The sequence below is a fragment of the Nuphar pumila genome, chromosome 7, assembly GCF_984573655.1.
Source record: "Nuphar pumila chromosome 7, dmNupPumi1.hap1.1, whole genome shotgun sequence".
Classification (NCBI taxonomy): domain Eukaryota; kingdom Viridiplantae; phylum Streptophyta; class Magnoliopsida; order Nymphaeales; family Nymphaeaceae; genus Nuphar; species Nuphar pumila.
In genome coordinates this window covers 120,000,015-120,020,963 of record NC_143255.1, presented here as the reverse complement: position 1 = coordinate 120,020,963, position 20,949 = coordinate 120,000,015, and the positions used below count along the sequence as shown (strand labels likewise).

Here is a 20,949-nt window from a genome sequence, read left to right as displayed (position 1 = left end):
ACAACTGAGAGTGGTTTTATCTACAACTGAGTCAGAATATAGGGTCATGGCCCAAGTTACAGTGGAACTCATATGGATTAGATGGTTGCTAAGAGAGTTTGGAATACCTACACATGAAAATATTTCCTTGTATTGTTACAACATGAGTGTAATTCACATTGTAAAGAATCCAGTCTCATGAGAGAACAGAGCATATTGAGATTGATTGTCACTTTACTAGGCGTGCATATGAAGATGAAATTATCTTTGTCGAGCATGTGATCTTTAAAGAGAAAATTACAGATGTATTCACAAGGAGTCTTCCACCAAGACATTTTAGAACATTCCTCTCCAAACTTGGATTGATTTAGTTACCATCATGTCAAGTTTGAGGGGGACTATTGAGATATGCATATAGTTGTGTCATATGTACATATTTGTATTTATAAGGGAAACTTTGTACTTCAGCATAATAGTAGTGGTATAGTCAAAGTATGGAGTCCAAAAGTGCCCAAATTCTATTTGATTGTTAGAGGGTGGGGGTCGCCCCCTTTATCATATTGTAACCTCTCATTCTTTAAGCTAATGAAAATCTATCTTCAGTACCCTTCGTCTTCCTATCTCTTATTTTCTTTGCTCTGATAAATAGTATCATTGTTCATGCTAAAAGGAAATATAGAATGAATTATTCAAGTCCATAAAACCTCATGTTCATGACCTAAGCCATCATGCTTGTCAAACAAATATCCTGGGTGAACCGATAATGCAACAAAAATAAATAGATCAAATAGATTAAACCAATGTTGTACATATCGTACCATATCGTACATATCGTTACTATGAGGATTATCGATACGATACGCACTCGTAGAAATCAAGCTCCACACTCCTTCAACAAAGATGACATCAGATGATCTGACATGGCAATGAGGCACTCAAGTAACGAGTGAAAACCGATTGAAAATCGAGTGCAACTATTGCCATAATATTTTTATTTATGTAATATGAAAGTATGAGTTTTGTGACATGTTTTTAATTGCAAGATATTTAATATTTTGCATTGTTCTTGTGAAATAGTTGATGTTTGATGATGTCTTATGCAGCGCATAGAGACATCAATGTTTCATATGTGATTTTATGGTTGTATTTTGTATAATTCATCATTGTTTCATGCATTGTGATTTTTTTATAATTTCTGCTGGTTTTTCTGATTTTCATAGTTTTTTTGAAATTTTGAAATTTTTTTATTAAAAATTATGGTTTTTACGATACGATACATATCTTATTTTGAGCACGACCAATACGGGTAACGATACGATACTTACAACCTTGGATTAAACATAATGCATCTTATCTCTGCTGGTACTACAGCCTAACAAACAAGATGAATTTCAGAATACCACGACGAAGAAAAAGTAACTCAAAGAACACGAAAGAGGCACAAGGGATAAAATGAAAATCTTTCTGTTTACTCAAAGGGACCAGATTCAAGGTTGAAAAAGGAAAAAGAAATCCCAAAGATAAGGTTGACAACAACGACAATGATAAAGCCAGATGCAATTATTTTTCACTTCAAGAAGCAAGACGTTTGTTGATTAAGAGGAAAGATAGGTTAGTAGTCTGAGTTTTGTAACTAGGCAGTCAATACATTCATCCCAAATATGAAAATGATCATCATTTGGAAATCCAGATCATGCAGACAAGTTGTAATTAAAGCATGTGATACAGTAAAAGAAGATATAGCACCTTGATTCTTGCTTTTCATTTGGATTTTTCCTTTTCTTCACAACTACATCTACCATCGGTCTTTCAGAGTGCAAATCATCCCCATCATGATCAGATTCACTTCCATATTCACTCTGGTATCCTCCAGCCTCCTTTTCAAATTCATCATATGCCAGAAGCTTCACACCCGAGAGCAAAGGCTGCTTTTCAACAATCTGAGAGCCATCAATTTGCTTTATCTCATTTTCAGCTTCTACAACCGCCAATGAAAGATCATCCTTCCTGCTCACCCTGTCAAACAAAAATATATATATAAGAAAAAAGAAAGCTGAACATGAGTAGATATAAGATATTGCAATATAATCCAACAATAACCACTAACAAAGTGCATCTGTTATGAAAAGCATTCAAATATTAATTAGTGAATCATTGGTCGTCTGAAAAGGCAAGATTCAAGCACCTATTGTAAATAAAAGAAAGAAAAAATAATTTAAGAAAAAAAGAAGGCTGAACATAAGTAGATACAATATATTGCAATACAATCAAACAGTACTATGAAAAAAATTCATGTGTTCATGAAAGGCAATTAAACATTGCTTAACGTGCTGTCTGAAAAGGCAGATTCACGTACCTAATTGAGAATATTGAAAAATATAAATAAAAATATATCCAAGAATCACTTGTTTAATTCTAATGGCAAAAGCACAGCTAACATTCACCAAATATTGATATTCAACCAACCTAACTACAAGGTAACAGAATGAGAACTTTTAAAAGAATGGCACAGTGTAAAGGAATGTGGAGATGGATCTTTTAGAAACCATACTTAATTGCTCTTCTAATTCATAATTAAAGAAAAGTTAGCTAAACCTGAGCCGAAAAACGTGAAACACTACTAAACTATGTTTTGCATATTTACAGCACAAAGAAACCAGAAAATTGTTTTGAAACAAAGAAAAATGTGCATTACTAATAAAATATGGACTTATAAGGTGTTATAGGTTCAGCAAGGACCATATAGAATCTCCTGGTAACATACGATAAGAAAGGGAATTGGCTGAGATACAGGCAACAGCACAAATGAGATATCCAGATCCACAGACTAGCACTGGATTCATAGAGGTGATGACATTTCCTTTTTTTGTTTGACAAATTTCAAGAGGCATGCCCAAAAAGCATGCCAGACCCCTTATATGAAAGTACCCCATTAATGATGGAGCGGTGGCAGCATAAAAAGGAGAATAACTTACATTCAATAAGTTAAAATAATGTGAGCCACAAGGGGTTTGATGCAGTGGAGGGGGACTTGGCCACTACGCGGGTGGATAGGGTTTCAGTCCCATGAGTATCAGCCTTATGTATTAATGAGGGCAAGGGATAAGCCCTTGCTCAGTCAAAGCTTAGCGACTCCATGGTGGCAAGGGATGCATCACGGGTTTACACCCATCAAGATAGTGATCGTAAGTATGGCAGGCTTAGCCAGCGCGACTAGGTCTTTGATCCGGAGGATGGTTTCCCATCCTTCATGGAAAAATAATGTTGCAAAGCACATCAAAAGCAAAACAAATCAACTGCATCTATTAGTAGCATGCTATGGAAAAAAGGGAAGGAGAAAAATAGAAAAGGTCAACTCTGCACATGCAAGGCTACTAACTTTTGTGAACCTAGTCCATGATCATAGATTCTACGGTTGGGGCACTAGGACCAAATGGGAGGCAACATTTGTATTATTTGCTGTTGAAAATACTAGGCTAATGTCTACAAAACACTCCAACAAGTCAATTTTCGCGAACCTACTCATAGACCATGTTCCTAACTAAGCATCTGAGAACGTTGGTGCTTTGAGATGCCTGGATGGCATACACATCAATTACTATTACGTAAGGTTTCTGGTTCTTGGTGTTTTCACAAGCCAAATGCAACTTCAACTATAAAGCTTGTTTCATACCAAAAAACATTCTTCCTATTCCAAGGAAAAAATAAAATTTGAGATCTATTGAGCAGATAAATGTTAAAATCACTATAATTTTCAATCAGGACAGCAAACTATTTGCAAGGTCTGAAATTATTGCTAATAATAATTCTCATAATCAAATTGCTAATGTTATCTCGACACACATATACAGCTTTAGGAAATGCTAGCATATATTCAATTTGTCATACTTCTACGTTTGCCAAAGAACCATTTAGAAAAGTGATATTTTAAAAAGAGGGTTGTAAAGAATCTAAAGATAATGCTATATTAGTTTTGGGTTGACTCCATAATGAAAAGTCACTTCAACTATTGAAAATTGATTAGATTTTGCTCATAAATTGCATTATTTTTACATTTACAAGCTGTTCCAAGCAGACTACAATCGTCTGTAGATACTACTAGTTGCATGAAAAAATTATTGCAAGGTAAAAGCACACAAAGAAAGAAACCGACCTGATCATATCACCATCCCTCAGAATGCAAACTGACTCAAAAAATGGTAATACAAAACCATCAATCTGCAATAAAAACACACACAGTTCAAATATGAAAAAACAGTATAATGGATCAAAATTAAACAAAACACTATTGAGATTGATGAGTTCTATAGGATGGAACATAAAACAAATACACGTAGGTCAAAAGACTCAAAATCATGACAACACCATATATAAAAGCCAAACAAAAATATTATAGAAAAATACATGCTGATGTACCATGCACATCAATATCTGAGGATGCAAGATGCTAATACAAAGCCAAAAGTTCATAACTAGACCAGCCAATTTAGTTTGTTGACCAGGCTAATGATTATTAGATTAATAAACCTTTGAAAACATTCAATGACAGTGTTGGCTATCATATTATATTTATTTTGTTTTTAGCATTTTATATATTAAATTATATGCAGATATTCTTAAAATTGATACCGAAACCTGAGACATTGTTTACCATGACTGCTACAGCATGCTGCATTCTCTTGCATATCACATATTATTAAAATAGAGCGGGCCATGCTATATCAGTCAACATATGGTGACTCCAGTCATGTTAGTACGCCAGACACTCCAGTTTCATTCATATATATATATATATATATATATATATATATATATATATATATATATATATATATATATATATATATATATATATATATATATATATATATATATATATAATAAACTATGTTGAGTACATCCATAAGGTTTAATTGAGAAGACACAACCTACAAGCATGATTTCTAGTATGTCGGGGTAGGTACTCCTAGAGCACCGTAGCATTACTCTCTCTCTCTCTCTCTCTCTCTCTCTCTCTCTCTCTCTCTCTCTCTCTCTCTCTATATATATATATATATATATATATATATATATATAGTGAGTGATAGGTGCCTAACCTTATGTAGACAAAAGCGCTAGGCGGTGCCTAGTAGGTAGACCCCTAAAAAAACTAGTCAAGGAATAAGTGGGACTATTCGGTACCCCAATTAAAATATAAAAAGGTACACAAAATATACATAAAAAATATGTTTTATTTTTTTACTAATAAGATGTTTTCATTACACAAGTACAAAATTACACATGCTTTCATAAAATATACTAATACACATAACCAGAATACACATATATATAATTGTATACACACAAATTATATAATATATATATATATATATATATATTAAATTATTCATAACATATTCAGTATAATTAACAAAATATGCTTTCAACCTTTCACAGAAGCACAATAACACATACATATATAAATAACATATTACATAATTCATAACACTAAACATGCTTTTAGGCTTTTATAGAAAAATTCATCAAAAACAAAGTAACACATACATATATAAAAAGCATAATCAATTAAAATTAATTGTGCATGCTTTCAATGTTTCACAAAAAAATCCCAAAAGCAAAGTAGCACACACACATATATATAAATATAATAACTAAGCATGTTTTCATGATTTCATAGAACAAATCACATAAACACAATCACATATATATAAATACCAAAATATATAAAAGAATAATAAATGACTAAACTGCTCTTGTGTCTAGGCGGAAGCAGCTTAGTCGCCGACTAAGTGCCTCAGTTGGTGGTTGGTGCCTAGTCAGTAAAATTTGTACCTTTTACGGTACCCACCTAGGAATTGTAAAGCCTAAGTGTTTTACTTACGCCTAGACCGACTAGGCGGACTAGTCGGTGCCTAGTCAGGGCTTTTGACTACATAAGTGCCTGACCAAAATGGACACAGCTCAGTGAGTGTTCGTGTTTAAAAGACCTTTTAGCAGTGTTTTGAAGCGCTACTAAAGGTCTGGGCAGAAATTAGACCTTTAGTGGCGCTTTGAAAGCACCGCTAAAGGCTCTTTTTTACATGAACGCTTGTTGAGCGTCCATCATGTGTGCATCCATTCGGTCAAGCACATATGTGGTCAGTCAGACACCTATCACTATATATATATATATATATATATATATATATATATATATATATATATATATATATATGTGAAAAGTGGTAGCTGCCTACCACTCTTTGAGCCTACCGCCAACCTACAACCAGTGAATAGGGGTATTCGGGTTTTTTGTGCAAATATTTGCTAGGAAATGACACTTGGATCATATTTTTTTGATAAAAAAGGTGCTTTTTTAGGCTTTGAATATTTTTTAAAATTCTATACTATTGATTTTTAAATCTTATAAAAACCTAATTGTATGTCGGAATCGAACGACCCAAGAGACGATTCCTATAAAATCAAGCATGTAGATCACATTTGTATGGTCAGATTTTAGAAAAAATCCTTCCAAATCCCTTTAGGCTGGCAGTAGGCTATAAAAGTGGTAGGCAGCTACCACCTACTCTCTCTCTCTCTCTCTCTCTCTCTCTCTCTCTCTCTCTCTCTCTCTCTCTCTCTCTATATATATATATATATATATATATATATATATATATATATATATATATATATATATATATATATATATAGAGAGAGAGAGAGAGAGAGAGAGAGATGGTACCTTCGTGGGTAAGGAACCCCCTTGTTGGAACTCATAGTGGAAGGTTGTTTTGACCAAATCTAACTCCAGGAACATGGTCAAAATAGTAAGAATTGACTCTTGGATCGTATTTCTTCAATAAAGAAATACAATTTTATGAGGGTTGAAAATTTGGTACATTGTAGGCTGTTGATTTTTCACGCTCCACAGAATCTTACATACAGGTTGGAATAACATTGATCCAATCACCGATTTCTACTACCCAAACATGTATATTGTGCAAAAAACATCAAAAAAATAAAAATATTACAGTTTTTCACTAGGGGGTTCCTCACCCACGAGGGTAGCAAACATTAAGCCATGTGTATGTATAGTTAGAATTTGGTGCTACTTAAGGCATGGAAGTATTGAGTACAAATCACCTTATTTTCATATTTTTTAGATTAACTTGGAATAACGTCAATTCACAGAGCAAATCGACTTTCAAAAGTGAGTGTCACTCCCTATATCACAAAGAGATGTCGAACAAATGGCGGAACGAAATCAAACCTCGTAAAAATTCAAATCAGAAAAAAAACATAACCATAACCATTGTGATGAATGGAGGAGAAACAGCCTAATCATCGCACACAATGTTGTATAACTCGCGACATTACTGGCTTTCTCGGCTACTCCCAAATGGCAAGAATATTGAAACTACATTCACGCTCAATGAAAAGAAGAAATCATAGCAAACAAGGATACAAATCAATCTCCCATCGACGCACTGTCGCCGAATCTCAGCATTCTTATCACTGGTCAGAAAACGCATTCATATCCATACGGAACTCTGAGGCCGTTAGGGCAGTATGTGGAGGATGAGGAACGCTATTCGAACCGATGAAAAGAAGAAGAAGAAGAAGAAGAAGAGTCGGTGGAGGATGAGGAACGCGGATGGGTTGGTACCGAGAGGATGAGGCCGTTAGGGCAGGCGTCTTCGAGGTCGAATGCGCGGAGAATGTGAAGGGAGAGGTCGGAGATGGTGGTGACGGTGTTGGGGTTCAGGAGCAGCCAGCAACGCCTCAGACCCTCCGACCTCTGCGCCTTGCTCAGCAGACCCCGGCCCTTGAACGCCACGCGGATCCGCGTCGCCCTCTCTTCCATCGCTCCCTCCTTCGTCTCGTCCCTCCCGCGCGAGCTTCGCTCAATCCAACCTCTGTCAACGCTCCGCGGGCGCTAAAACCCTACCGATGGCCACACAGAGAGTCCGCGAACGGTATGAATCGAATGTATAATTTCATCAACACTATTTGTAAAGCTTGCGTTTGGTTCACGGACAGAGGAGGACAAGGACGGTGAGTCGTGTACTGTCCTGTCCGTGCACATCCTAAGACTCATGAATGGAGCGCGCTTTTTTTTAAAATAGGTGTCCTCCCTGTTCTAAGGGAGGCTCCTACCAGTTATACAAACGGACCATTTGGGATTCGAACTTGCAACATCCCAACACAAGGTGACATTATGCTTTGGCCCAACAAACGGAGCCTCTCTGATAATAATAAATATATTTTACATATATTTTATACGCAAACTTGTGAATGTCACCAAATTGGTAAGATCACACAAGTTCTAAGCCCAGAAATAGGGAAGCAGGTTATATGTCCCTCCCCCCCGAAGACGACCGTTAGTCATAGTGCGTCTTTGGGGGTCCTAATGAGCGCCACTTATATAAGCTCATGGGGCTCGTATCCCCGTGTGTGTCTACATCACTTAGCATTGTAATCGGGTGTGATTGCAAAGACATAAGTACTATTTCCCGCCATTCTTGCCATGAAACGACGGTTCAGGAAGATGACAAAAGTGTCCTCCATTCAAAAAAAGGAAAACGATGGTTCGAGATCCTCCATCTAGAAAAGTGAAACGCCGATTCGAAAATGATGCTAACTCTTTATAGTACAAACGTCCCGTTTTCGCCCTAAGCAGTAAATTTTTGCATCATCTGTTGTAACAGGAGCTTCCTTTAATGACACAAACTTTGTCGTCGTCTCCTGACACTGGAGTAGCAGTTGTACCGTCTTCTGCTGACGTCGGAGCACCCTTTCCCGTTGTCTGCTGTCGTCGGAGCACCCTTTCCCGTTGTCTGCTGTCGTCGGAGCACCCTTTTTCGTCGTCTGTTGCCGTTGGAGCATCCTTTACTATCGTCTGCGCAATGACAGCATTGTTGCCACCATCGGTTGTGCCTACCTTCTGGGTGTTTCTCCTCCATTGTCGGATTACCAAGGTTTTGTTATGCAAACAAATCGATTTATAAATATAAATGTTAAATCTTACAACCGGTTGTATTATTCAAGCTAAATAAAACCTAATTTCAACCTGAAACAAATCGATTTGTACATATCCACCTTCTGGGCATCGAAAAACAGTTAGCATGATTTGTTCTTATGAAGGCCAAACATTTTAATGATGTGTACTTACGAAGGTTATATTCTACAACGATTTGTACGTTCGATGCAGCAACGATTTATACGTTTGAAACAGTAATGATTTAATGAAACTACCATGATTTGTACTTAAGTTTGATAAATCGTACAATAATGTATATGTATGAAGCCAAACATTACAACGATATGTACTTATGAAGGTTGCGATCTATACAACGATTTATAAGTTTGAACCAGTAATGATTTATATATTTAAAGTACTAGTGATGTGTATTTATGAAGTTACCTCGATTTGTACTTAAGCTTGCTAAATCTTACAATGATGTTTACATATGAAGTCAAATATTGTGATGATTTGTAATGTTGGTGATTGTGTAATGAATGAGATAATTTGTATTATTATATACTTGGGGAGGCAGTTGTAACATATAATGATGCGGTTAAATTTATGTATTATGCAAGTTAGCAATGTCTAAAGCTCCTCAAACAAGAAATCCCTCTTCGTTCTATGGGATGAATATTAGAGAAGTTACACGTCAGTCCTATCTATATGAGCGTTATGAAAGGTACCAAAATATAATGAAGATTGAGAATGATAAGGACAGGGACAAAATGTTGAAATTGTATTATACGGAGGATTATCCATTAAATATTGAGGCTGAAGACCAAATGAGGAATGCGAAAGAACTAAAGATGAAAAAAAAGAAAGACGACAAAGATAAGGAAAAGCAAAGGAAGAAAGAGGAGAAGAACGAAAAGCAAAGACAAAGGAAGAAGGCAAAGGAGAAGGAAAGGCAAAGGAAGAATAAGGAGGAGGAGAATGAAAGACAAAAAAAGAATAAGAGCGAAAGGCAAAAAAAGAATAAGGAGGAGGAAGAGGAGAGGGAAAGGCAATTGAAGAAGAATAAGTAGGAGGAAGAGAAGGAAAGGCAATTGATGAAGCAGAAATATTTTGAAAAGCAAATAAGGACAAGGCAAATAAAGAAGGATGCGAACGAGAGGGAAAGGCCAAAAAATAATAAGGAAGAGAAGGAAAGACAATTAAAGAAGAAAAATGAGGAAGAAGAGAAGGAAAGGCAAATGATGAAGATGAAAGATGAGAGACAAAGGAAGAAACATAAGGATGAGGAAGAGAAGGAATGGCAAATGAAAGAGGAGGACGAGTAAGAGAAGGAAAGGCAAATGAAGGAGGATGAGGAAGATAAGGAAAGGCAAAGAAAGGAGAAGGAGGATGAGGAAGATAAGGAAAGAGAAAGGAATAAGCAGGAGGAGGAAGAGAAAGAAAAAAGCAGGATGAGGAAGAGAAGGAAAGGGAAAGAAAAAAAGAAATTGAAAAGCAAAGGAGGGAGGCGATGGAGCAAAGGACGAAAGAAGTAGAAAAGCAGTGAGAGGTGACAGAGCAACAAGAAAGGTAGAGGATGGATGAAGAGAAAAAAATTATGACCAAGGTACGTAAATTGATCTTGTCTGTCATGATTTACTATGATATGTATTACTGTGATAGTGATTACTATGTATAGCGATTACTGTGATAACGATTAATGTATAACGATTACTGTGAATGATTTATTGTGATAGTTATTACTATGTATATCGATTATTTTGATATTTATTGCTATGTATAGCGATTACTGTGATAGTGTGTGTGCAACAATTATTAATTATAGCGATTATTGTCTACAGCGAGGTGTAGAAGTACTAATGAGACTAGTTTACAATTAATACGAATAATATGCTATTTTTTATTATAGGAAGGTCATAAGAGAAGTAGAGCACCAGGTGAAAAGCTCGGAGGGCGGTGGCAGTGGCCTATAGTTCTGTCGTGGTATGGACAGTTGAATGAATATCAAAAGGATCAATTACGAAATATGCACTTTGGCAGCCTTCTCGACCATCGTTATTTTGAAACGTGCTGAAACACCATGACCCACTTGGTAAATAAGTGGAATCATCAGACGAACGCATTCCAGTTTGACTCTTTTGAGATCACCATGACCGTAGAAGATGTTGCACAAATTATTGGCCTTAAGTGTCATGACAGTGTTGTCCTATTACGAGATTCAAGGTATAACACAAGAAAAAAGTGCACTGCCTTTTAGGAATGAACGACTAGAGTCAATGTATTTCTGGTGAAACTAATTCCACATCGATGAAAGTTTTTTCTTTTCATAATAAATGTGAAGGTCGGTCCACTACATATGCATATTAAAGAGCTGGCCAAGAGTTGCGCGACTTCCTTCTTTATTTTTTTGGTCTTACTTTATTTTCTGATTGTTCTGGTTCAAGAATAAGTTACTTGTGGCTGCAATTCTTGGAAGACTTAGATGAAGTCGACAACTATGCATGGGGTGTTGTTATGCTCGCACACTTGTACAATTAACTTTACTGTGCGAGTAAGGGTATGAAAATTGTCAGGGGGTTTTGGCAATTTGTTCAAGTATTTGTTTACTATATATTTAGTACCTGTAGACTAAGCTCGTTGAAAGTTGTAGTCTTACTAATATATTATTTTTGTGGGCTTGGGCATATGAGCATATTGTCTCGTTGTGTTCTCAATGTGGCCCTGCAATTTGTGATTTTATAAAGATTTGTTGGTGAGCTAGAATAAATATCAATGAGGATAATGCTAAGTTCATTTTAGATGGTCTGCAACTAAATGAGGTAAATGATTTAGAATAATTTACAATCGGTTCAACATTTATCATTCAGTAGTATAAATCATTGAAATGTTTAGCATTTTTAAGTAATCATCGCTGCAGGATTTTGTATTCGTTAGTATAAATTGTTATCGCTTTAGCATTTATCTTTTAGTACTGTAAATCGTAGTAATCGTTTGCATTCTTAGTACAGTCATTGTAATATATTTAGCATTTATTATTATAAATAATTTTAATATTTAGCATTCATTAGCATGAATAATCGTCTATACCTAAACCATAATATTCAATGTATAAGTAGTGTGGAGACCGCATGGAGATGGGGAGGACGAGGATCAAGAGCTTGTTGCTGAGAGTGCGAGTCTGTCTGACCGCGATATTTGGCTATTTAGCAATTATGAAGCCGAGCTGTAGCATGATAGTCGAGTTCTCCTACAATCTGGCTTGGGACAGTTTATCTTAAAGAAGCCTGTAGAAGTTAGAAGGAAGACGAATAGCGATGGGGCTAGAAAAGTGAATTGGCACGAACGCTACAGAGAATAATTGTATAGCTGGAACAAAAGAGGTGTTTGTGTCATAGCATATGATTATAAAGAACGACAATATGATCTTGACTATTTCCAAAAGTATTGGGAACCCATGAGTTGAAATATGGAGATTGAGAATATTGGGAACCCATGCCTCTCTCATGTCCCCCATCATGTCGCATCTCAGCATAGAAAACATGTCCATTGTCTCCCTCCGTCTATAACAATGATTATCTCAGTAACAATACACGATGAGGAGCAAACACAACTCACAAAAGAGAACGTAGTCTCCAACACAAGTTTCGAGATGTTGAAGAGGAATAATAAAGACTTGCGGAAGGAGGTGAGCAATTTGAGAAGACAAATGCAGTCACTGGTAGAGATGATGATCAGTGTTTATAATAAGATCGAAGGAACCAAAAGGCTACCAAGGATATATAGTCCACCAAGAAAAAGAAAGAGACGATTTGTATGTCATAGTCCATATGAGTCATCAAGTGCCACTAAATAAACGATAACGATTATTTTTATCCCGATAATTATTTATTGTAATTCTATAATTCTTTGTTACAATTGTATAATTATTTTTTATAGCATGACATTCTGTAATTATTTAATTATTTTTTTAATAATTGTAACACATAAGTTCTACTGAACAAATTGTTGTAATGTTCGGCCTTCATACATAAAAGTGATCGCATTTATTTTTTATAAGAGATCACGATTGGCTTGCAATCAGTTGTATATAAGCGATCGCGATTTATTTGTTATAAAAGGTGTTCTATCACGATCTGTACAACCATCTCACCTAAACCCATCAAATAATCGAGCCAAATTTGTTTGAATATCCTATTGTGATTTTTCTTCGTGAGCTTTGTCCTAGAAAATGATACGTTCCATCGCGATTTACACAATGACATTCGAAAATGATGGACAAGAAAAAATAAATAAATCGACACGATGTTTAGACTTAGTAAAAAACAAATCAAGTTCACTTGACTGATACAGATGTTATTGTATATATCGCTCTAGGACAATATTTGGTATAATGATTCATATATAATACATATAGAACGATTTGTCTTATCGCGAATTACACAATGATTGATAAAAATCGAAAAGTAGAAAAAAAAAAGTATTGAAGGTTATAGTCTTACTAATATATTTATTTTGTAGACCTAACCGTAGGAGCATATTGTAGTGTTGCGGCCTTAGTGTGGCCCTACGATTTGTGGTTTTCCAAAGATCGACTGGTGGTCTAGAATTAATGTAAAGCAAGATATTACTAAGTTCATTTTATATGGTCTAAAATTAGACGAGGTAAATGGTTTAAAATCATTTATAATCGTTTCAGCATTTATCATTCAGTAGTATAAATTATTTAAATGTTTAACATTCTTAAGTAATCATCGTTGCAAGATTTTGTCTTCGTTAATATAAATCGTTATCTCTTTAGCATTTATCTTTTAGTATTGTAAATCGTTGTAATCGTTTTTATTCTTAATTACTGATCATTACAGGATTTTGTATTCCTTAGTACAAACCGTTATCGCTTACACATTTAACTTTCAATATTGTAAATCGTAGTAATCATTTGCCTTCTTAAGTAATGATCTTTGCAGGATTTTGTATTCCTTAGTACATATCGTTATGGCTTTAGCATTTAACCTTCAGTACTGTAAATCGTTGTAATCGTTTGCATTCATAAGCAATGATCGCTGCAGAATTTTGTAATACTTAGTATAAATCGTTATCGCTTCAGCATTTAACTTTAAGTATTGTAAATCGTAGTAATCATTTGCATTCTTAAGTAATGATCTTTGCAGGATTTTGTATTCCTTATAAGATGTCGTTATGGCTTTAGCATTTAACTTTCAGTATTGGAAATCATTATAATCGTTTGCATTCATAAGTAATGATCGTTGTAGAATTTTGTATTTCTTAATACAAATCGTTATCGCTTAAGCATTTAACTTTCACTACTATAAATTATAGTAATCATTTACATTCTTAAGTAATGATCCTTGCAGGATTTTGTATTCCTTAGTATATATCGTTATGATTTTAGCATTTGACTTCCAGTACTGTAAATTGTTGTAATCGTTTGTATTCATAAGTAATGATCGTTGCAGAAATTTGTATTCTTTAGTACAAGTCATTATCGCTTTAGCATTTAACTTTCATTAGTGTACATCGTTGTAATCGTTAGCATTCTTACTAACAGTCGTAAGATATTTAGCACTCGTTATTATAAATAATTTTAACGGTACATTATAACCACATTCATTTACATGAGTATTTAGTTACAATACATTGTGACCAATGGTTTGACTTAGATATAATACATGACCATCATCATCATCAAAGAAAGCAAACATCAACAACAACATCAACTCATATTCAAATAGTGATTTGCTTCAAAACAAACATCATCATCAACATCAACACTTTAAGTTTACTCAGTGGCCTTCGGTAGTCATTGGGAACGATTGAAGGCAAATCTATCTACCAATGAAGGTCCTTATTTGTTTGCAAGATTTTTGTCACGATGTATATTGGCATCAGATAAAGGTATGGATCTCAACAGGTAGAGAAGATGCAACCAACACGACTAACATATTTGTCATGAAGTATATCGAAGATTAGACAAATATTTTTTCAACTGAAAAGTACGGTTTGCGAACGATTGAGAGTCTGACAATAGGAATAGATCAAATAGATGGTCATCAACAACCACCTGTCTATCATGCAGAATATTTGTACTTGCTCATGTGTGGCAACAAAGATTGAGGATGATTATGGTCATTATATTTTGCGTAAGCTTCAATATACTTCACGATAAATACATCACAATTGTATGTCATGAATATATCGATATATCCACAAAAGATAACCATTATAATCATCATCAAAGATTATACAGATCTTTTCGCACAGCATGAAACAACTACGGTATTAGCATCAAACACCATCCATCAAGCAAAGGTAGAAGGAACACAGAAGAACAAATAAGAAAAAAAAATATAAGGAAAAATAAGACGAAAGCGTAAGAGAAAAAAGAAGAAGAAGTTGTTTTGCCGCAGAAAAGAAAGAGGAAGAGAGGTTAAATAGATTAGGGTTTTAGACCTGGACAATGGGTTAGGTCAGGTCACTCCCCCACCTAAACCCATCACACAAATTGAGACGTTCAGACTACAAATCTAAGTAATTTAATAAATACAAATCTGGGTAACTTAATAAATACAAACCGACTTACAACCACAATACTTTAAGTTTCATAATTTAACAATATTCATCCTATTGCGATTTGCTGTTACGAGCTTTGTCAATGTGAACGATATGTCCTATCGCGATTTACACAATGATTGATTCATAGATGGCAAAAAAGAAAATAATAAACAAATCAACACGATGTTTAGACTGATACGTCATATCACGTAATTGATTAGTTTTGTAAAAGTCGAATGAAATGTTGTTTTTTTATTTAATTAATGTGCAATGCAATTAATTTATGCATGATTTTTTAAAATGGCGGTAGGTAAAACGATGTTCCTTTTATATATGAATGATACATCGCACATGTTTAGGAGGGTGTCGCTTCGCTTTGCTTCGTGATTAAGGAACAGACGAACCATTGATTCGTTTAGAATAACATGTTCATGAAATGAACACATAATCTGCTTCGTCGCAAAGAAGGTATCCATATCGAGAAAAGGAGTCGATGACAACTACACAGCCAACGATGTCAATTAAGAAGACAATGACAACTAGACAGCCAATGATGACGACGAAGGAGATGACCACAACTACATGACCAACGATGGCGATTCATACGTATATTTTCTAAACCTCGTGACTTGTTTCTACAACATTTACCTCTTTTATGTCATATATTTGATTTGTGTTGTATACTATAGAAAGCAATTTCAATATTGTTTACTGAATATTCTGCTCATGTCAGTGGAACATCCTCGAAAAAAGGTGGGCAAAAACGCTACAAAAAGCTCCAACAGAACATCAGTCGGCAGCAAGATGAATTTGTAGAAGGAAACACTATCAATAATTTTGTATGTATGAAACCACTATCAGTTATATATTTACGTATGCCATGGGTATGTATGTTAACAAGTTCATATTTATTGCAAACAAACTATAACTGATTTTGTCATGTATATTAAAAGCAACGCAACAAGTAATACTAGACGCATCATCACCCCTTATTTCATGGTATATTGGTACTCTTATTTGTTTATTTTATTTTTTTATTTACTCTTGTTGCTTTGTGTTTTAACCTTACTATTATCACTCTTTCGTTCGACAGACTTACGTCCTTCGAAAGCCATACACCATTGGATTTCAAGATGCACTACCATGTTGGGTAGTGATGATCACTGCAGAGACTTTTGGTCAAGTGACGTTGTAAGTGAACAAACCTCTTGTCCAAGGTTTAGGCCTAACATTCCTAACACGATTTGTCTATCAATTTCTAATATATTGTATCGATTCATAGATATTGATTCCTTCACTTTGGCAAACTGTTGAGTATTGAGTCTTATACGTGATGCATTTATGAGAAAAACAACTATGGTGATACAACTCATTGGACTTTCACACTGATGTACAACGTGACATTATGCATTTGGTAAGTTTCTGTATATAAGTGTATTGTATCTTTTACGGTGGCCTAGATTTTACTATATTTTGCATTAACCACAGGAGAGATTCTTAAAAGATGTTTTGAGTGTCAACATTGATGAGTGGAGCTTGCTTTGTGCAAACCATGATCATTTACAAAGTAATGGCATCGATTATGGCATATTCATAATGAAGTATATTAAAGCAATATATAATGACCGAGAACCTGATTTCGACATTGTATACTCTTTATTATCCTCTGTTATTGGGGAACTCAATTTATATATTGGTGTCACATTACATTTTTGTTGCAGGATGATATATCAAGATTCTGCATCGAACTATGCAAAAAATTGACTAAGTTTCTAAATGCGGAAGAGAAAAAGAATCATCCAACAAGAGTACTTACAAGGCAACGAACGACGTGACCCCCCCCCCCTAGCATTAATATGATGTATATAGATTTCTAACAGATTTTGTAGACTGAATATACCAAATTTTGTATACAAATTGTGTACGACTGTGTATAAATTATGTAAATCTCTAAGGGTTAAAAAAAATTAATTCTAGTAAACACGCAAATAAGTTGGACTCTTATTTATCACCTCTATAGACATCTACTCTTTGTACATGTATCTCTACTTACAATTCGAGAAATCTGAAGTCTTTGAGGTCATTAGTGTGGTTTCTAAAAAAAGAAGGCATTATGCCTCGTTATACCATGCATATGTTGTCTCTGACATAGACATCATTTTGCAAATAGTATTTGTCCTATCATGATTTGCTTTTTGTGAAGTTTGTCTATGTAAACAAATCGTTGTAATGTTCTTCTTTTGTAAATAAAAATTGCAAAAGGGATTAGCGATGTATACGATGAACAAAGCCTTGTAATGTTTGCCCTTCGTTAATGAAAATCATAAAAGCGATTAAAGTTGTGTATTGTTCAAAAAGTATTGTAATGCTCACCCTCCGTAAATGAAAATTATAAAGCAATTATCGTTATGTATAGTGAACAAAGGCTTGTAATGTTCGCCTTTCGCAAATGAAAATCCTATAAGAGATTAGAGATGTGTATTGTTCAAAAAGCGTTGTAATGCTCACCCTCCGTAAATGAAACTCGTAAAGCGATTACCGTTGTGTAAAGTGAACAAAGGCTTGTAATGTTTGCCCTTCTTAAATAAAAATCCTATAAGCGATTAGAGATGTGTATTGTTCAAAAAGCGTTATAATGCTCACCCTTCGTAAATGAGAATCGTAAAGCGATTACCGTTGTATATAGTGAACAAAACCTTGTAATGTTCGCCCTTCCAAAATAAAAATCATAAAAGCGATTAGAGTTGTGTACTGTTCAAAAAGTATTGTAATGCTCACCCTCCGTAAATGAAAATCATAAAGCGATTATCGTTGTGTACAGTGAACAAAGCCTTGTAATGTTCGCCCTTCGTAAATGAAAATCCTATAAGCGATTAGACATGTGTATTGTTCAGAAATCGTTATAATGCTCACCCTCCGTAAATAAAAAACGTAAAGTGATTACCATTGTGTATAGTGAACAAAGGCTTGTAATGTTCAACCTTCATAAATGAAAATCCTATAAGCGATTAGCGTTGTGTATAGACTCTGTATACCAAATTTTGTAAGAATGTATACAAATTATGTAAATCTCTCTAGGTTGAAATAAAATTTCAATTTTACTAAACATGCGAATAAGTTGGACTCTTATTTGTCACCTCTATAGATGACTACTTTTCTGTGCATGTATCTTTACTTACAATTAGAGAAATCTGAAGTATTTCAGGCCATTAGTGTGGTTTCTAAAAGAAGGCATTATGCCTCATTATACCATGCGTATGTTGGCTCCGACATAGACGTTATTTTGCAAATAGTATTTGTCCTATCGTGATTTGCTTTTTGCGAAGTTTGTCTATGTGAACAAATTGTTGTAATGTTCTCTTTTTGTAAATGAAAATTGCAAAAGGGATTAGCGATGTATACGATGAACAAATCAGTATAATATTCGGCCTTCATAAATTTAAATCGAACAAGCATTTATATAAGTCTGAAAAGATTTGCACAAACCTTCATAAACGGCTGAAACGATTTGCACAAACATTGATCATGCACTTTTATATCATTTTGTACTCATGCAAAGACTTTCATAAGCGGTTTAGGGTTTAGGATTTAGGGTTTAGGTAGCACGGTTCAGTGTTTACGGTTTAGGATTTAGGGTGCAGGGTTTAGGATGTAAGGTTTATGGTTTAGATAGTATGAATGTAGTGTTTAGGTAGTAGGGTTTACTGTTTAGGGTTTATATAGTAGGGTTTAGGGTATAGGGTTTCGGGTGTAGGGTTTAGGATTTAGGGTTTTGGGATTAGGGTTTAGGGTTTAGGGTTTAGTGTATAGACTATAGGGTTTTAGGTTTTAAGAAGCTACTGCGACAACGATATATCTTTGTTTGTATTTGTAAACGATAGCGATATATAATATCGCGATTTAATGAGCTTTGTGTTTTAGGTTTTTTGGGTTTTTGGTTTAATTATTTGGGTTTAGTGTTTAGGGTGATGAGCTTTGTCTATGCGAACGATATATCGTATCACAATTACAACTTCATGCCGATTTAAGTCATAGTTGCAAATCGATTTTGCTGCAAGGATTTGTCCTATTGCGATTTATTTTGACGAGCTTTGACTAAGTTAACGATTTTCTTATCGTGATTTACACAATGACATATAAAAGTTAAAAAAGAGTTTGAAAAACAATTCCACACAAGACGTGTTATTGTGGTTTGACTGATACGTCCTATCGCGTTGATTAGTTTTTTAAAAGCTAGATGAAATGACATTATTTAATTTAATTAATGCACAATGCAATTTATTTGCTTGCGCTTTTTGAAAATTGGCATTAAATCTTTTTTTAAAACTGGCGGTCCGTGAAATGACATTTTCTTTATATACGAATGACACGTCGCACAAGTTCTGGTTGGTGTGGCTAAGCTTTGCTTCGTGAACAAGGAACAGACAAACTGACATTTCTTTTATAAACGATGTATTCGTGAATCGAACATATAATCTACTTCATCGCAAAGGGGGTATCGATATCGAGGAAGGAGAAGACAACAACTACACGATCAGCGATGGCAAATCAGGCGTATATTATCTAAACATCGTGTCGATTTTCGTCAAAATTTATCTCTTTTATGATATTTATGGGATTTGTGTTGTGTACTGTATAAGAGAATTTCAATATCGTTTCTTAAATATTATTCTACTGTCAGTGGAACAACCACAAAAGGCGGTGCCCGAAAACTCAACAAAGACCTTCAAGATAACATCAAACGGATGCAAAACGAACATGCAAAATGAAACACTATTAGTAATTTTGTACGTATGAAATCACTATCAATCTAATATTTACGTATGCCATGGGTATGTATGTTAACAAATTCAGATTTATTGCAAACAGACTATATCCAATTTCATCAAGTATATTCAAAGAAATGCAATAACCAATACTAGACGCATCGTCAACCCTTATTTCATGGTATATCGGTTCTATTTTATGTTTTTTTATGTTTTTTTATTTACTCTTGTTGCTTCATGTTTTAACATTACTATTATCATTATTTCGTTCAACAAAGTATCATCCGTCGATTGCCATACTCCATTGGATTTCAAAATGGACTACCATACTGGGGTAACGATGATCATTGTAGAGACTTTTGGTCAAGTAAAAAGGCAAGTGGACAAACCTCTTGTGCAAGGTTTAGGCATAACAATTCTAACACGATTTGTCCTATCGATTTGCAAATATTGATTCCAACACTCTAACAAACTGAAGCCCATTGGGTCTTATACCTGATGAATTCACATGAAAAACAACTATGATGCTACAATTCATTGGAGTTACACAGTGGTGTACGTCATGACATTTTGCACTTCGTAAGTTTTTCATCTATAAGGATATCGTATCTTGTACGGTGGCCAAGAATTTACTTTTTTCTGCATTAACCACATGTGGGATTTGTCAAAGAT

The 20,949-nt window shown here is 34.8% G+C and overlaps 1 protein-coding gene across 2 annotated transcripts in view; it reads right to left on the bottom strand.

The window, feature by feature from the left end:
* Positions 1-7,930, bottom strand: part of LOC149833205 (sphere organelles protein-like protein) — a 69,266-nt gene extending 61,336 nt beyond the window's left edge. For both annotated transcript variants that reach the window (XM_090014982.1, XM_090014983.1), the window contains exons 1-3: positions 7,628-7,930; positions 4,133-4,197; positions 1,726-1,995 (exon numbers count right to left, since the gene is read on the bottom strand). In XM_090014982.1, coding sequence (XP_089871108.1) covers positions 1,726-1,995; positions 4,133-4,197; positions 7,628-7,825 — 533 coding nt within the window. In that variant the 5' untranslated portion in view covers positions 7,826-7,930. The remainder of the gene's footprint in view (positions 1-1,725; positions 1,996-4,132; positions 4,198-7,627) is intronic.
* Between the last annotated feature and the right edge of the window lie 13,019 nt (positions 7,931-20,949).